Source organism: Erinaceus europaeus, chromosome 3 (assembly GCF_950295315.1).
Source record: "Erinaceus europaeus chromosome 3, mEriEur2.1, whole genome shotgun sequence".
Classification (NCBI taxonomy): domain Eukaryota; kingdom Metazoa; phylum Chordata; class Mammalia; order Eulipotyphla; family Erinaceidae; genus Erinaceus; species Erinaceus europaeus.
This window is the reverse complement of record NC_080164.1, coordinates 129297445-129315300: the sequence shown is the minus strand read 5'-3', so window position 1 is coordinate 129315300 and position 17856 is coordinate 129297445. Positions and strand designations below refer to the sequence as shown.

Sequence of the window (17856 nt, the reverse complement as noted above, 5' to 3'; positions counted from 1 at the left end):
GTCTCTCTGTCTCTTTCCCTCTATCTCCCATCCCCCTCTCAATTTCTCTCTGTTTCTATTCAATAATAAATAAACATTTAAAAAGGAATATATGTTTAAAAAATCCTGCAAATATCAGCCCATTTCAGATTTCTATGGGAAGTCAAGAAGATTCATGCATATGCTGCTGGGCTCTGTAAATGAGAGCTGGGCAGTGTACCTGGGGATCCCTGATCTCTGCAGAGGAATCAGAATCTGAAGGGCATATGTGCAAAGGAGACACAGTTATGATGTTTGTGATATAGCCACTGCTCACCCTGTTCTTTCTTCTAGAGATCAATTGAATGAGGTATTACATGTTTTTTTTTTTTTTAATCACAGAGTACCAGTTTGGTTAAAATGAAGGGAAATGGACAGGGATATAACATAATGGTTATACAAAAGTTTTTCCTTTTTTAAAATTTTATTTAAGAAAGTGTTGTTGAGCGCGGGCCACAGAGATGAGAGAGAGGGGGTCCGGAGCGAAGAGGAAACACAAATCTTTATTTGCGCTGGCACCTCAGAGTTGGGTGCTAGAGAGGCAGGTTGGGCCACGTGGAGGTAGCGAAAATGGCCGCCTCACGCAGTAACCTTTTCTGCATCTGAGCACCGGAGTGAAGCGCTGGCAAGAGAGCCAGGTGCGGAAAACAAAGGGTTTTTATAGGAGTAGCTTTCGTGAGAATGGGAAGGGGGAGGAGTAACCATAGCACTCCAGGATAGGATGATAACTCTCCTGAGAATGGGAGGGGGGAGGAGTGACCAAAGCACTCCAGATATCGCGGGGATATAGACAAGGATATAGACAATGTCCTGAGGGCATAACATGGCAGGACAGGCACTCTGAGAATGTCCCAACTCTCGCGGGAACTAGCAGTAGCCTGAGGGGACAACATGTCAGATGTGACTGCATCAGCATAATTTCCCAGCAAGAAAGGATACATTAACAAAACCATAGGGTAGGAGGGGTACAACTCCACACAATTCCCACCACCCAATCTCCATATCCCACCCCCTCCCCTGATAGCTTTCCCACTCTCTATCCCTCTGGAAGCATGGACCCAGGGTCATTGTGGGTTGCAGAAGGTGGAAGGTCTGGCTTCTGTAATTGCTTCCCCGCTGGACATGGGCGTTGACTGGTCGGTCCATACTCCCAGTCTGCCTCTCTCTTTCCCTAGTAGGGTGGGTCTCTGGGGAAGCTGAGCTCCAGGACACATTGGTGGGGTCTTCAGTCCAGGGAAGCCTGGCCAGCATCCTGATGGCATCTGGAACCTGGTGACTGAAAAAAAAGTTAACATACAAATCCAAACAAATTGTTGAGCAATCATGGACCCAAAGCTTGGAATAGTGGAGAGGAAGTGTTAGGGGGATACTCACTGCAAACTCTAGTGTACTTTTGCTTTCAGGTATATATTTTGCAGTAGTTTATGGATACATGTGAACATATGCTCTCTCTCACAGAACCTGGTCTATATCTAGGTTTTGGGACTTTGTTAGAAAGTGAACCACCTGGGATGGAATTAGAGTATACTATGAAAGGAAATGTCTCACCCGAGTAATGAAGCTGAAGGGTTGTCATTCCACACGTGAAGTCTCTGGACACAGTCTGAAGTGAAGCATGTTGAGGTGGCAATCGTTGTGTTGATTAGGTTGTGAATGGCAGATGCAATATTATTTGATATGGATTGGGAGAGGCATACAGGAAAGTGGGCCCTATCCAAGGGTTCCAGGACTGGGGGAAGTAGAGGCTCTATAGTGGAGATGTGAGGTTCCTGCTGTCTTAGGGTTCCAAAAGATAATGGATAGTTAATGTTATCATCACATTATTTGGTAATTGGGTTAACTTTGAAAAGTCCTTTTGTTAGGGTTTGCTGTACAGTACCCAGTATCTTGTATATAGCTGTGCTATTGGTTTCTTCTGATCTACTTGGTCTAGGCTTTTGAGACAGTCCGCCTATCAAATACACAGCCTATATATTAAAAAGGCTCAGTCTGTGTTTTAAAAAACTTTGAGACATACAATTAATTTTCCCCCTCTCATATTAATTAACTAGTGATTTATGTGACTACATTTTACTAGGAGTGCACATAAACACCATTCCCACCACCCAAAGACTGTGACCCATCCCTCCCACCCACTCCCACCCCCCACTGGCCCAGGGAGCTACATGTCTACCCCTCACCACTGGGTTTTTACTTTGGTGCCCTACTTACAATTTGGTCAGGTCCTGCTTTTAGTTTCCCTTTCAGATCTTCTTCCTCAACTTCTGTTGATGAGTGGGATCATCCCATACTCATCTTTATCTTTCTGACTTAGCTCACTTAACATAATTCCTTCTAGCTCTGTCCAAGATGGGTCAGAGAAGGTGGGTTCATTGTTCTTGATAGCTGCATAGTATTCCATTGTGTATATATACCACAGCTTTCTCAGCCACTCATCTGTTGTTGGGCACCTGGGTTGCTTCCAGGTTTTAGCTATTATGAATTGTGCTCCTATGAACATAGGAGTACACACCTCTTTTTGGTTGGGTGTTATGGAGTTATACAAAAGTTTTTCATGCTTGAGGTTCTGAGGTCCCAGGCAATCCCAGACACCACCATAGTAAACCAGTGTTGAGGAATGCTCTGGTGAAAAAAAGACAAATAAGTAAAATGAAATGGAGGACGGTTCATACATATTACTACCAACCTTCAATTTGTTTTCTACTTAGACTCTAAGTTTCAAGTCAGTTTTTTTTTTTTTTGGTTTGTTTTTTGTGGAGTTGGAGGTCCTAGCGCATGCCCAACTAACTTCACTGCTCCTAGGCTGCTTTTTCATTTAGTTAGAGACAAAGGAAGAAGATACCATAGCACAGCATTCCCCATATGATAGGAGGCAAACTTTCTTTGGTACTACATTTCCAAGTAGTACTGGGGCTCAACCTGGACTGCCTGTATGGCAAGGTTTGCAGTGTGAGCCACCTCTCCTGCCAGAAAAAAAAAAAAAAAAAAAAAGCCAATTTTGACACTGATGGAGAAGGGAGAGGAAATGCAGAATCAATAAGCTGACGATTTAAATTTATGCTCACTTCATCTTCTGCACAAGTTTGGTTACTGCAGCCTAGCTTGCAGCAGTTTTCTGCAACTTGGGGTCGAAGTCAGTGGGAGGAAACATCTGGAGGTACAACTTCGTACTCCTCTCCATAAGCTTCTCAGGCTAGGTGAGCTGAAATTGTGAAAGAAGAGTTGTGTGCGTGTTGTTTTTCTTTCTTGAAAGAGGAAGTCTTTTTGGATATCTGCGTGGCCGCTGGGGGAGAAGTGGGGAACTAGAGGCCGTGGAGGCGGGGCGAAGGAGTTAAAACAGGTCTGGAGGCCCCCAGCACCCTTAGGGCTGGCCCCGCTGGGGCCCCCAGCACCCTTAGGGATGGCCCCGCACAGCTGCCAGGCCCGCAGGCTCTGAGCGAATGTTTAGTTTCCAGAGCGCATTTGTTCCCCAAAGTCCTCTCCCTTTTCCTAATCTGGCGAGTGTTAGCGCCAGCTCGGCACCAACCCAAAAGTTTGCTCGGGGCGCCCGGCCCAAGCTCAGGCCCCGCCCCAGCCCTGCATTCCCGGAGAGCAGACCCAGGACCCGGCCTCCTCCTCCGCAGTAGCCGCAGTGCGGGAGCCAAACTCCGGGAAGAAAGTTTGCTGCGGGTGCGGAGCTGGGCCGCGGAAGGCAGGACTCCGAGCCCATGCCCTGCGCACTGCGCCTCCCTCCGGGCGGAATGCGTCCCTGGGTCCCCGCGGCGAGCACGCGCTAGGCTCTGGGAGGCGGCCCCCGGGAGCTTCCCGGGAGAGCGAGGACCGCGCCCGCTTTGTCTGCAGGACTCTCCCCAGTCGGGAGGCGGGGGGCTGGCCTGCGCTTCCACCAGGATTCATCCGGAGTTCCAGCGGGGCCGAGGCCCTGCTGAGCCTCCCTTTGTCCTTCTAGGACTTCCTCCCGGATCTGCTCCCTCCCTCAAGTCAGCTGGAGGGTCCTACTGCCCCTGGTGCGGGGCCCAGCTGCTCGCTCACCCGCACCCCGAGGTGAGCCCTCCGGTGACTGACTACACCCTCCCGACGTCCCCGCAGAGCTGGAGGGAGTCGCAGGGTTCCGGCACAGGATGGTGGCGGGGCTGTCCTGGTCCCGCAGCCCTGACCCCTGGCTGGTCCTCGGGCTGTTGCTGCTGGCGCTCAGCGGTCCCGGGGGACTGGCGAGCACCCAGGAGGAGCCCTCCTGCAGGGGAGCCTTTGATCTCTACTTCGTGCTGGACAAGTGAGTTCAGGAGGGGTCCTGGGGCACCCAGGCGGGCAGAGGTGGCCGGAGCGCCTGGGTGGGTGCCCTGTTGCTGCCTCATCTAAAGGGCAAGTGCTTTGGGATCTGTGCGGGCAGTCGAGTGATAGGGGACCCCACCGCAAGCCTCTCTGGGCTAATGGTTGTCACTAGTTGTCAGTCTTGGGGACTCTTGGGAAATGGGACGCTGTCTTTTAGGGTAGCCTTTTGTGTCCCTGGAGCTCAGACTAGACTCTTTATCTGCCGTTCATACCTCACTCTTCGCAGGCTGGCTAAAGTTGCCTGCCTTTTATCCTGATGACTGCTTTTTCCTCATGGCCAGGAAGAGCCTAGTGTTAACATGTCCAGCGTGGTTTGCATTTCCTGAGAAGAAAGACTGCTTATTTTGAAGAGTTTGGAAAGGATTGGCAGTCAGGTGGTTCCCTAGGATGGGAAGATGCCTTCCTTGATTCTTAGTATCCCACTTCCAGCTACTGACCTCTTTGCCTTGCTTTAAGAAGCCAGCTTATATCCATGTAACTGCGTTGATTTACTGGTCAACTCAATTCTATTTTTCAGGTCTGGGAGTGTAGCAAGTAACTGGATTGAAATCTACAGCTTTGTCGAGCAACTTACAGAGAGATTTGTAAGGTATTTCTTCCTCTTTACTTTTTTAGGTAGGATTGAAGTGGAGAGAAGTAGAACAAGGTAGCCTATCCCCCTTTTGGGAAATCTTTTGCAGGGAAAGCCTTTACTAAAATATTGCTTTTTAAGTGCCTCCAGGTGGTTATTGCACACATACTGTTATTAGAACAGTCCTTAGTTGTTGAGGGCTCTTTTCATCTGGATACCAGAAACTTGGCTCAGGCTCTGGGGAAACATCTTCTAATACTATTCCAAGTGTCTTTTCCATTTTGACTTTTCAGCTGTTTTGAATTTCAGTTATGCTTTCTCATAATTTATCACATTAAAATTATGCTAATTGTATCCATAATATGGTTTCCACACAACTCTTAGCATTGAAGAGGTCCTCTTTTTTTTTTAAAGAAAGTGTTGGTAAACTTCAAATGAACATGTGTTAATAACCCATTACCAGAAAAGGCACTTGTGTGTGTTTAAGAGTTGACTTGTGTTTACACAATGTGTGGGTGTGCGGCTGGTTTAAAATTTAACTGTTCTATATATGCAGTACTTTTTACTCGCAAAGACTGGTTTCATCTCCTATAAAAAGCATAACTGCTATAAAATCCAGCTTAGTCTCTTATTTGGAGGTAACCGGGAATTACTAGCTAGTCTCTCTTATTTAAAAATAACCCTGGGATATCGGCTTTTTGTTTTCCTTCTCTTCTTCTTTCTTCCTTTTGTCTTTTTTTCTTCTTTTTTTTTTTAAGAAATTCATTGAGCAAATGCAAGTTTATCAAGATAATGAAAAGGACATGAAAAGTAGCTGTATCATTAAATATTGCTTCTTTCAGTCTTGTTAGCCCAAATGTTTTCTGTAAAACAGGCTTGGATGATCAAAACATTTTGAAAGTCATGTTGCAAGTAACTTCAAACAATCTGTAGAGGCCTAGGCAATGCTTGCTTTCAGTTATTGGCAGCAGTAAACTTATCTCTATAAAAATGTATGCTTGTCCATGTTCAATCATCAGGCTGCTGCTTAAGAAGCCAAGTGTAACATTCATTTCTGAACTAGGTGTGAGGTCATACTGTCTAGGAAAGAAAAATAAGGGCCTTCAATGTCAAAGGCAAAATGCAATGCATGTTTGTATTCAGTTCCAGCAGTGTGCAGGGAGTATCACATATATTTTGATTGAAAGCAGTAGATCACTTTGATACAACATTTTAAAGGAGTAGAGTTCTTATTTCTTTGGCCTGTCTTCCAAGGTTGGCACTCTGTAGCACACACTTTCCTGCCTCAAGGTTAGTTGTTTAGTGACTAGTCATGATTTTGGAGGAAGTGAATAAAGGGTGACTATTAAAGATGTAACTTTTTAGACTCTTTACCAGCCTTTGAGATCATTCTGATCTTTGGTTATGGTTTCAGACCTTAGTAATTGTTGCATAAAGAGTGTCTTCGAAACCAGAGCCATTTGAGGTATAAATGGTCTAAAGTCTAAAGGAACTAAAACTAGAATAGTTGTCCTTTGCAATTATGGTGTTTAAGAAATGAAAAATGTATAATTAAAATGTGATGATTTTTAAGTTTCTTCCTCATTGCCCATGATACTCGTTTAGTTTATTATTTATTTATTTATTTATTTTGCCTCCAGGGTTATTGCTGGAGCTCAGTGCAGGAACTATAAATCTACTGCTCCTGATGGCCATTTTTCCCCCACTTTATTGGATAGGACAAAGAGAAATTGAGAGAGGAGGGGGAGATAGAGAGGGAGAAAGATAGACACTTGCAGACCTGCTTCACCTGTTGTGAAGCGTCCTTCATGCAGGTGGGGAGCCAGGGGCTTGAACCTAGATTCTTGCGTGGGTCCTTACTCTTAGTACTATATGAGCTTAACAGGGTGTACTGCTACCCAGACCCCTCCTTAGTATTCTTATCTCAGCATGAGTTTTGTCTGTGCTCCTAATGTAGTTGTAGTTAAATTAAATTGGCTCCTCTCCACACCTAAATATTGCTGAAGATACTCACTCTGAAGAGCTAGTTGCCTTCAAGGAGCTGAGGTAGAGCACCATGGGGAAAAGCACTTTTCAAAACAGAAATTTACATTTCAAGTAAGTGTCTTCCTAAATACAAAACCCAGCAGTCATGGAGGAAGGTTTAAGTGCAAAGAAGCACTGACTCACATGATTTATGTAGTAATGTCAAAAAGAGTTAGTCTATCTACTTAAGGAGTTTCATTTAAAAATGCCTGGACCATTCTGTGAGGCAGATTTTAAATGAGTCTCCCCAGCCATATATCTGTATTATATTCATATTTCTTCTAAAAATGTTTTAACTGCCTCTCTTCTTATTTTGCAGCCCTGAAATGAGATTATCTTTCATTGTGTTTTCTTCTCAAGCGACCATTATTTTGCCATTAACTGGAGACAGGTTAGTGCATTATCATTTCACTGCAGGCTTTTAGTAGAGACTAATCTTAAAGGCATGATTGATATCTCCAAGGGTGATTTAGGCCTCTCAGTGGAACCAAGAAAATGCACAGCCAATTCAGTTCTCTTCATTAACAGAGGGGTAAGGGGGTAAGAGCAGCACAAAAGAACAGACAACCTGAAAATCAGTATCATTTATATTGGCTGTAGAATGTACAATGAATCCCAGATCTCTGCCTTAGGAGAGTAGTTATTATCCACCAACCCCCTTATCGGTTACTGTAAGTAGTTCTATATCTTTCTCATTTAGATATAATATATTAATCAGCTAGGAATTTGAAAAACATTATGGAGGAGAAAGACAAGACTCTGGATAATTTACTAGATTTAGCAGACATATTGGATTTGTATCTAATCTTACTCTGAGATTCACAGATACTGAATATATTTATCTTTATAAAGAAATTTTGCCTCTCTCCCCCCCCTTCACTCTTTCCCTCCCTCCCCTTTTATTTCTTGAAAGATGTGGCATTTTCTAAGCCATTGATACAGTATTTCAGTTGGTGAGTTTTGTGTCACTGGAGCTCACAAGTCATTCAATATTGACCATAGGGTCCAAAGGTGCAAAAGGCAACTTTTAACTTTTCTTCATTTAAAAAAAAATCTACTTCACTAATACAGTATATGCAAGATAGTTCTTGCTCAGATCATGTGGAATCTGTGAATGGGTTAGCATTATTTTGAAATCAGATGTCTTCAAACTGTAGTTTTAGCAAGAGAGACGGGTGTATATATGTACATGTATATGTATATATATATATATATATATATATATATTTTAATAAATATGAGAGAGATAGGAGAGAGAGAAAGAGAACTAGAGTATCCCTATGGTACATGTGTTGCCAAGGATTGAACTCAGGATCTCATGCTTGAGAGTCCAGTGCTTTATCTACTTCACCACCTCCCTGACCATGAGATAGGGGTATTTTATTTGGCATAATCTGTAGATCTCTGAAAGGTTTTGTGTTGTTTTTTTTTTAATTACCATTTTCCTTGTTTGTTGGAACTGTGGTCTCACTTGTGTGATTTCACTGCTCTGGGCCACTTTTTATTCATATAGAGAGACAAAAGAAAGGAAAGACCCCACAGCATCAGAGTTTCCTCTAGGGCCACAGTACCTCCCATGGAGTGCAGGTGTTTGAACTTGGGTTGTGCACATGGCAAAGCACCAAGTGTTACTCTGTGAGCTTTCTCTTACTATGTATGCTTAACCCTGTGTATCACTGCCTGGCCCCCTCCAAGTGAGCTATCGCTTAAGCTGTGAAATTTTTCTTAAAGAATATCAACAATGCAAAATGTTTAAAGAGACTCAGGGAGAGAATTTATTTATAGCTACAGAGGTGATTTGATAAGTATAAATGTATACATTTTAACTTTCCAGGAAAAGTAAAACTTACAGCCTGAATGAATTGTGGGTGCACACACACAATACATACATATCCAGTACTGTACATGCATACCTACAGATTATGGTACATTGTATCTCCACACATGTACACAATTTATTTCTGTCTTTAGTTTTACTTTTGCTGGAGAGGGAATCCCTTTCTGAGTGGAGTATCTAGCGTATACTAGTTTGGTTTTCTCAGTGATACTTCCCCTTCATGGTTTGTTTGCATTTAGGCTTCATTAAGGGCCATAATAATAGTAACCATTTACAACCTATGTACTACAGCTTTGTGTAGCCAGTGATGAAAGAGCAATATTATTTTTATTGTTTGATTTTAAAAAACTTACTATTATCAGTGTTATCACTTGAGCTTGGTGACAAAACCACCACTCCTGGCAGCCATCTCCTCCCCCCATTTTTAACTTTCTTTCTTTTATTTTTATGGGACAAAGAGAAATTGATAGTGTGGGGAAGATAGAGAGGGAGAGAGAAAGAGATACCTACACTCCTTCTCTACCTCTCCTGAACCTTCCTGCCTGCAGGTGGGAGCCAGGGACTTGAGCCCTGGTCTTTGTGCATGGTGATGTGTGTACTCCATTGGATGTGCCACCACCCAGCTCTGTGAAAGAGCTACACTCTCATGTCTCTAAGAATGCACGTGTATAGAGGAGCCCATAGCGTATTGCCGGACATGGTGGATTTTTAGTATGAAGTGGACCTACCTACCTTGGGCCAGCTTCTCTGTTTGCATATGCTTCTCCAGCACTTTGAAGACGAAGTGAAGTGACTAGTCCACCAGATTGATTGTGCTTAGATGTGCACAGAAAGGGTCTGCATTCTTCATCTTGACAGTCTTCTCTTACACTGATTAGTTTAATAATGGAGTGATTTGAATCAGGAATTAGGAGTATGTAGTATTTTTTCTTATTTTTTTTAATATGTAGTATTTTTTATAACCAGAGAGTGTTAATGTTTGTATGATGGGATTATTGTTTTGCTTGAGAGGGTTTATTTATTATGTTTATTTTGTTTTTCTTACATTTGATAGGCTAGAGAGAAATTGGAAGGGGGGAAAGGGAGAGATAGAAAGAGAGACACCTGCAACACTTCTTCACCAATTGTGAAGCTCCCTCCCTGCAGGGGGGGAAGCAGGGACTGAAACCCAGGTCCTTGAGCATTGTCATGTGTAATGTGTGCACTCAACCTAGTGTGCCACCACCCAGACCCTGAAAGAATTTATAATATTACATGAGGAACTTTAATAATGTTACCTATAACTTATTATAGGTATTTATTTAATAATGTTACCTATAATTTATTATACATGTATATATACACACATATAGCTATATAATATGAACACACATTATTGACTTATATTGCTTTTTAGACAGAGATATGTTCAAATTCGATTAGACTATTTCTGGTATGTTGAATTAGTTTGGGTTAGAAGAACTGGCTAAAATTCCTAGTTTTGCCACTTACTGGAGATTTAGGGAGAAATGTCTAGTCGGTATGACAGTTTTTATGTCCATAAAATTCAGATATAAGATTGGGTATGCTTTCTTGAGAGAGTTGCTGTAAAGAAAAATACATAGTATATTACAGAAAAGTATCCACTAAAGGGTATTATTTTTTCCACATTTTTATTTTAATAATTTTATTTACTTAATTTAATAAACTTTTACATACACACACATATATATACACACACACATTTACAATTAAAAGTATTTAGAAACAGTTCACATATCTAGAGGAAAGACTATTGAACAAATGTTTCCTTGACTATAATGGATCTTGTTTCAAAACCTAGGAATCAGAATTGTGCTTATAAACTGTATTGATGTACAACTTCACACTCAAAAAATATATCTGAATGGATAAAAATCCCAATGGCCTCATGATTTTGGTTCTGTTACTCATAATTTTTCAGCACCTTGGCTAAATATGAGAAGTACTTTTGTCATGTTTTCACTGAGTATTGCTTGACATTTTCAGTAGCTATGAAGCAAGATTGGAAGTCCTTGAAGTAGAATGCTGTCTTCACCGTGGTATCTAACACTTTGGAAATGCATGCAAAAAGTGATAAGTAAGGCAAGAAGTAGTCAGATAAACATTACATGTACTCACTTTTTAAAAACTTCGAAGTATTTGAGTTTGAAGTGGTCCTGGTCCTTTCTGTTTTCTTGGCTCTGTGATTTTAATCCTGCATCTGAGTGTTCGTTCATTTACATAGCTACATACCTGCCTGCTACCTTATATGTGATGCATTGAGCACAAAGTTGAGTACTCTAGTGTGTGGGGGAATTGGCTGCATATCTGTACACACAGAGAGCTCAGGACTCTATGATTGGATCTAGTAAGAAGAAAGTGTCAAGTGTTGATTCAGTACAGAAATACCCAGATTCTCAACTTAAGAAAATTTGCATCAGGGCTATTTCCTTATTATTATTATTTTATTTTTAAAAATTTGCTTTTTTCCTCTTTTGTTGCCCTTGTTGTTGTTGTAGTTATTTTTGTTGTTATTCATGTCGTCATTGTTGGGTAGGACAGAGAGAAATGGAGAGAGGAGGGGAAGACAGACAGGGGAGAGAAAGATAGACACCTGCAGACCTGCTTCACTGCTTGTGAAGTGACTCCCCTGCAGATGGAGAGCCGGGGGCTAGAACCAGAATTCTTCTGCTGGTCCTTGTGCTTGGTGCCATGTGCACTTAACCCACTGCACTACCGCCCACCCCACTATTTTCTTTTTCTTTTCTTTTTACTTTGATATGTGTGTAAGAGGGGTTAGGGATACTAGAACACTGCTCCTCCATGTATGATGTTCAACTCTGGTTTCTGCTCATTCTTACTGCTACTCAGTGTTGAGAACTGAACCCAGGGCCTCAAGCATGGAAGACATGAATCCCAGGCTTCAGAATCAGGACAAAATTTAAAGGATATAATGTTGCATAATTGAGATAGTGATTTATACTCAGTTCTATTCAATGTGATGTAATAGTGATTTAATGCTGTAATTGCGATTTAGTGGAAAACCTTTAGTGAGCAATTACTGTGTGCTAGGTAGTATGCAAAACACTTTCCATTCATTACCTCATTTAATCCTCCTACCAACTCCATGTATTAGATACTATTACTGTCTCTGATTTACAAATGAGGAAACTGAATCTAAGAAAGGTAATGTAGCTTGTCCAAGGACATACAGCTAGTAAGTGGTGAGCAGTATATTAGCCAGAATAGTCTCCTAAAGGATAAAGGAGATCATACCATTCACATTCGTAAGACAACCTCACAGCTTAGAGTAGAAAGCACACAATCCCCACCTGGTGACCTTAGCAGGGTCCCTCCTGCAACCCTCCTTGTCACAGCCGAGTCCTGCATACTACCCTCCGAACCACCTCTAAAGCAGTTCCACCTTCTAGGACTCTGCTCTGTGGAGATATTAATACCAGTATGCAAAGATGCATATGAAAAATCAGACACTGCAACATTATTCATTATAGTGAAAACCTGATGATACTGTGCTTACACTGCAAGCTATACTTAGCCTGGGATCCACTGCCATCAGTTAAACACTGTAGGAATCCATTCATATGGGCATGATGTTATATCTAAAATATCTTAATTGAAAAAAGCAAGTTGAAGAATAGTTCACTAAGTTTGATTTTATTTTCAAAAATAAAAATAATCAAATTGATGTTGCACTGTATACATGGTCATAAGTATAAAGGAGAAAGCCATTTGCTAATAATATTATTAGTTCACTAAGATGGGGAAGGATTTAGTATTTCTCTCTTTTAAAATATTTTTATTACCTTCATTTCATTTATTGGATAGAAACAGAAATCGAGAGAAAAGGGGGAGATAGAGAGACACATGCAGCTCTGTCTGCTTCACTCCTTGTGAAGCTTCCCCCCTGCAGGTGGGGACCAGGGTCTTGAACTTGGGTCCTTGCACACTGTAAAATATGCTTGACCAAATGCACCACCACCTGGCTCCCAAGATTTAGTATTTCTCTCTCTCTCTCTCTCTCTCTTTCTCTCTCTCTTTCTCAACCAGAGCAGTGCTTAGCTCTGGCTTATGGTGGTATGGAGAATTGAACCTGGGATTTTGGAGGCTCAAGCAGAAAAGTCTCTTTGCATACCATTATGCTACCTACCCTGCCTTGATTTAGTATTTCTCTATGAATCTAGGTTATCCAGTTTGATTTTCACAATAGCATATTTGGTAAAAAAAGAAACTAAACAATTGTTTAAATTCAAAAAGGAAAGCTCCTGACTTCTGTAGACAGAAATAATTATCTTGCAATCAGAATGAAATCCAGGGGATGGGAAACAAACCTATTCAGGAGTAGAGAACATTCAACCATTACCTTAGAGGGTCCTGATGGCTCTTTGTTAGAATGAAAACCCCAGGACTAAACCTTAGGCTAGATAGACACTGCTGCCAGGATTTGTTACTGGTTAAAGGGAGCTCATCATTCCTGCCAAATAGCTAGATTGAGATCACCAAATATATTTAATACATGAGGGCATCTAATGATGACTGGATGGGAAGGAGGCTAAGACTAAAATGGAGTTTGTATTCCTCATTTAAAAATGTTTATTTTTATGAGAAAGAGAGAGAAGCAGGCAGGCAGGCAGACAGACAGACAGAATACCACTCAGTTTTGGTTTATGGTGATGCTGGGGGTTGAACCTGGGACCTCTTGGTCTTTAGGTATACAAATCTTGTGCTGTAACAAGTTGCGCTATCTCCCTGGCCTCTGTCTATATCCTTTTCATCCTGTGTGGTTAGATTTTGCCAGCAGTTTAGAGAAGGTGAGTGGTCAGAGTGACATGGGTAAGTACTGTAAGCAGGTTCTCATGCAGGTTTGACTCCAGAGTGTGCACACTTAGCCACTGCCCAGCCAGGGCTGTGTGTCTGTGAGTGTACTTCCTTAACCCCGGTTTCACTGTTAATCAGAATTTGTCATAATTCCAAGATGTTGTCATCTTCTAAATGTATTCTGTCCTTGTACAAACCAGAGTTGGGGTAAATGGGAGGAAGTGATTTCAGTGATTCTTTTAATTTTTCCAGAAATTTCTCATAGTGAAGTCATTACTGGCATTTGGGGGAGTCTGTTTTGGCCACCCTGAGTGTATCCTGAGAGGTCTGGGCATGGCAGGAGCTCAGATTCTAGTTACTTCCCAACAAGTCTCACATCTGCTTTGTGAATTTGTTCTAGAAAATTACATACATTGTTACTCCTGCCTGGGAGACAGACCTGGCACAATGAAGTAGTGAGTACAGGGGTGGTGTGTTAAAATTCAGTAAACCATTGAAAGGGGAGATGGAGTAAGAGATTAGGACATATGGGAAGTGGAGCAGGTGGGGGTGTCAGGTATGACTCATGCACACACTCTGGTATGTAGAAACCATGTTGGGGAGTGTTTGTGTCTTCTATTTCTCTCTCTCTCTTTCTCTCTTTCTCTCTCTCACACACACACAGTGCAGAGAGAACAGGTTTTTTTTTTTCCCATAGCACTGCTCAGCTCTGGTTTATGATTATGATGATGATAGTGGTGGTGTGGATTGAACCTGGGATTTTGGAGCCTCAGGCATGAGAGTCTCTTTGCATAACCATTATACTGTTCTCCCTGTCCTATAAGTAGACACTTCTGTATCCAGGACTGCTATCTTGGGTTCACTGATGTGGACTCTGGGCTATACAGATCTAATCCTCCTTTGGTCTTAAAGTGACATAGTAGATAAGCAGTCAACAAATGTTCACTTTGACTTAATTTAATATTTTCTCATCATTACTCCAAACTGATTTATTCAGAGAGTGTTATAGAGAAACAAAGCCATTCCAGCATTTGAATCTCCCTCCAGTGCAGTGTGTGTGCCTGTGTGTGGCGGGGAGGGCTTGAACCTGAGTTGCTTACATGACAAAGCAGGTGCCTATCCAGTGAGCTCTGTTGCCAGTCCAATAAAGCAGGCTTTTATAGAAAGTATAATGAAAGCTAGCTAGAGCTACTAGTTCCTGGGAGAAACGACTGTATTGTCTCTAGATTTTATGAGAGGGTGGAAATGGCTAACTTGGATGCTTCTTTGCCATGGGGGTGACCCAGGTTTGAGTGTGTAGCAGCATGTAATCCAATTAAATAGGTAGCAGAGTGGCTGTATTTAAATGAATAAGCATGTCTCCCCTCATGCAATAATTTTGTTGGCCTGCTTTAATTAATTAATTAATTAAACTTTTATTATCCTTATTTACTGGATAGAGACAGCCAGAAATCAAGAAGGTGGGGGAAATGGAGAGGGAGAGAAAGACACTGGCAGACCTGCTTCACTCCTTATGAAGATTTTTCTCCCTGCAGGTGGGGGCTGGGGGCTCAAACCCAGGTCCTTGTACATTGCAACACGAGTGCTCAACCAGGTGCACCACCATCCAGCTATTAAAAGGAGAAAGATATAAAAGTAGTGTAGTTCACTGAGTACCTGCTACATAGCAAACATTTTGCTAAGTGCTTCTCTAGACTCAGTGGTTCAGGAAATACACAGTGCTCAGTGGATCAGGAATCACTGGTCATTTTGTGTCATGTGAATAGCCTCTTGAGAACTCTTATATCTTACACCATCTCTTAAGTCAAACCACATGAAGTGAACATTAAAGTGGGCTTTTGCCAATCATTATAACCTTGTGTATTGATACAGTTTGCTTGTAGTTACTGTGCTTCAAGGACTTACTTCTTCATGAGAATAATTCATGAGGATTGATTGCTGATTTCAGTACATACAGCAGTATGGGGAAATAGCTCACTAGATAGGGCACCTTTCTTGCTATGTTCTCTGGTGCTTTGGTGCCTCTCCTTATCTGTCTGTCTGTCTGTCTGTCTTTTTCCCTATTTGAATTAAAATTATGTCCCATAGTAGTGAAACTGCACATGCTTGAGGCACCAGTGACACAGAAAAACAAAGCAAAGTACCCCCTATATTTATGAGGATCCATCTAAATTGACATTTAGTAACACAAATGTGTGAGACTTTTATCCCTCATGGTAGATTGTTTTGACTGTGTTATGCAAAGAGGCAAAGGATAGCCACTTTTTGATTCCCTTGGTTTGTTTGTTTATTATATGGGGGTGACCCCTGTGGCACAACTCTTTTACTCCAGATTGACTTCTTTTCATTTCAGATAGAGAGACAGTGAAGGAGAGAGACACCACAGCACCAAAGCTTCCTGCAGTACCATTGTGCTCCCAGGGTACTTGAACCTGTGCCCACATACCTAGGAAAACATGCACCCTATGTGCTGTGCTATCTCCTGACCATTCACTCGCATGTTATTTTTATTTGTTTATTTTTATATTATCTGTATTTATATATTAGATAGAGACAGCCAGAAATCAAGAGGAAGGGGGAAATAGAGAGGAAGAGAGACTAGAGACCCCTGTAGCCCTGCTTCAACACTTGTGAAACTTTCCTCCTGCAGGTGGGGACCAGGGGCTTTAACCTGGGTCCTTGCACATTGTAACATGTGTGCTCAGCCAAGTGTGCTACCACCCGACCCCTCACTCACATTCTAAAAATCACTTACTGATTGTATCTTATTACCACTGAAAAGAGGATATAATAACTGGAAGAACCTAGCCAAAAGTTGGGAATGAGTAAGAAATGTACTTTGCATTTCCTGATGGTCTGCTTAGTTGTAGTTAGCAGAAAGAGGAAGTAAGTAATGATTACTCGGGGAGGGCAAAGAAACTTCTGCTTTCACACCTTTTAAGGGAGGTTGTGTGACAAGATAACAGCATCCATGACTACAGCTTCACAACAAACACCAGCGTGCTGTCAGTGTTACTCTTTGAGGTGAAAGATGTAGTGTGAAGGCTGAACTCTCTGAAGCTGATTTTTAAAGATAATGCTGGATTTAAATTGGTCTTTATAACATTTCCATTTTTCTTCTTCTCTTTTTAAAAATGTATTTATTTGTATGAGAGAGACTGACAGTCCAGAGCTCTGCTCAGCTCTGGAATATAATGATGTCAGGATTGAGTCTGGGATCCTTGAAACGCCAGACATACAGGCCTGTCATGCTACCTCTGCTCTAGCTTCCTAACCCCCCACCCCATTTTCTTTCTTTCTTTTTTTTTTTGTAAATATTTGGTTATTTTTATGAGACGGAGGCAGATAGACAGATATACATGAGCAGTGCTTAGCTCTGGCAGATGGTATTTGTGGAGGAGCAAACCTGGCCTCTGGACGTGCAAGCCCTATGCTCTGACGTGCTAAGATGTCTCCCTAGGCCAACACTGTTAATTTTTTTATTTGTATCATTCTCCTGCTTGCTTTCCTTAGTGTTCTCTTTTGGTCACAGTATAGATGAATGAGCTCTGCTTTAAAGATACCATATCCTTTTGTTTCCCCCAGATTAATTGTTTGTAAATAAATTTGGAATTTGTTATTAGTTGCCTGGATTCTTTCAAAAGACTGAAATCTTGCCTATCTTGTCTGGGATCCATTTTTCCTAAAGTGATACTCATTGACTAGGGAAAGACAGACTGCAGTGAGGCTGGAAGGAAAGGAGACCAGGACTCCTTTGCATTGATTCCCTTGACCCAGGCCATGTGGCTTTTGCCTTAGTGGGACTGTGCAGCTGCAGCAGCAGTGATGAGATTCAGCACAAATAGAATATCATAGACTCGGGAGTTGGGCGGTAGCACAGCGGGTTAAGAGCACATGGTGCAAAGCGCAAGGACCAGCACAAGGATCCCAGTTCGAGCCCCTGGCTCCCCACCTGCAGGGGAGTCCCTTCACAGGTGGTGAAGCAGGTCTGCAGGTATCTATCTTTCTCTCCCCCTCTCTGTCTTCCCCTCCTCTTTCCATTTCTCTCTTGCCTATCCAACAATGATGACATCAAAACTACAACAATAAAACAAGGGCAAGAAAAGGGAATAAATAAATAAATAAAACATTAAAAAAAAAAAGAATATCATAGACTCAGGTGGGGAAGTGGCTAGAAAACCAAGAGGTGCTAGCACGTACATCCTCTGGTATTTGATACCTTGTTCCAGATGAGAGTTCT

The 17856-nt window shown here is 42.0% G+C and overlaps 1 protein-coding gene across 1 annotated transcript in view; it reads left to right on the top strand.

Annotated features, from left to right (window-relative positions):
- Positions 1 to 4135: 4135 nt before the first annotated feature.
- Positions 4136 to 17856, top strand: part of ANTXR2 (ANTXR cell adhesion molecule 2) — a 152868-nt gene continuing 139147 nt past the window's right edge. Inside the window, exons 1-3 of the mRNA XM_060187924.1 lie at positions 4136 to 4288; positions 4865 to 4936; positions 7263 to 7334. Of these exons, the coding sequence (XP_060043907.1) occupies positions 4137 to 4288; positions 4865 to 4936; positions 7263 to 7334 (296 nt within the window). The 5' untranslated portion in view covers position 4136. The remainder of the gene's footprint in view (positions 4289 to 4864; positions 4937 to 7262; positions 7335 to 17856) is intronic.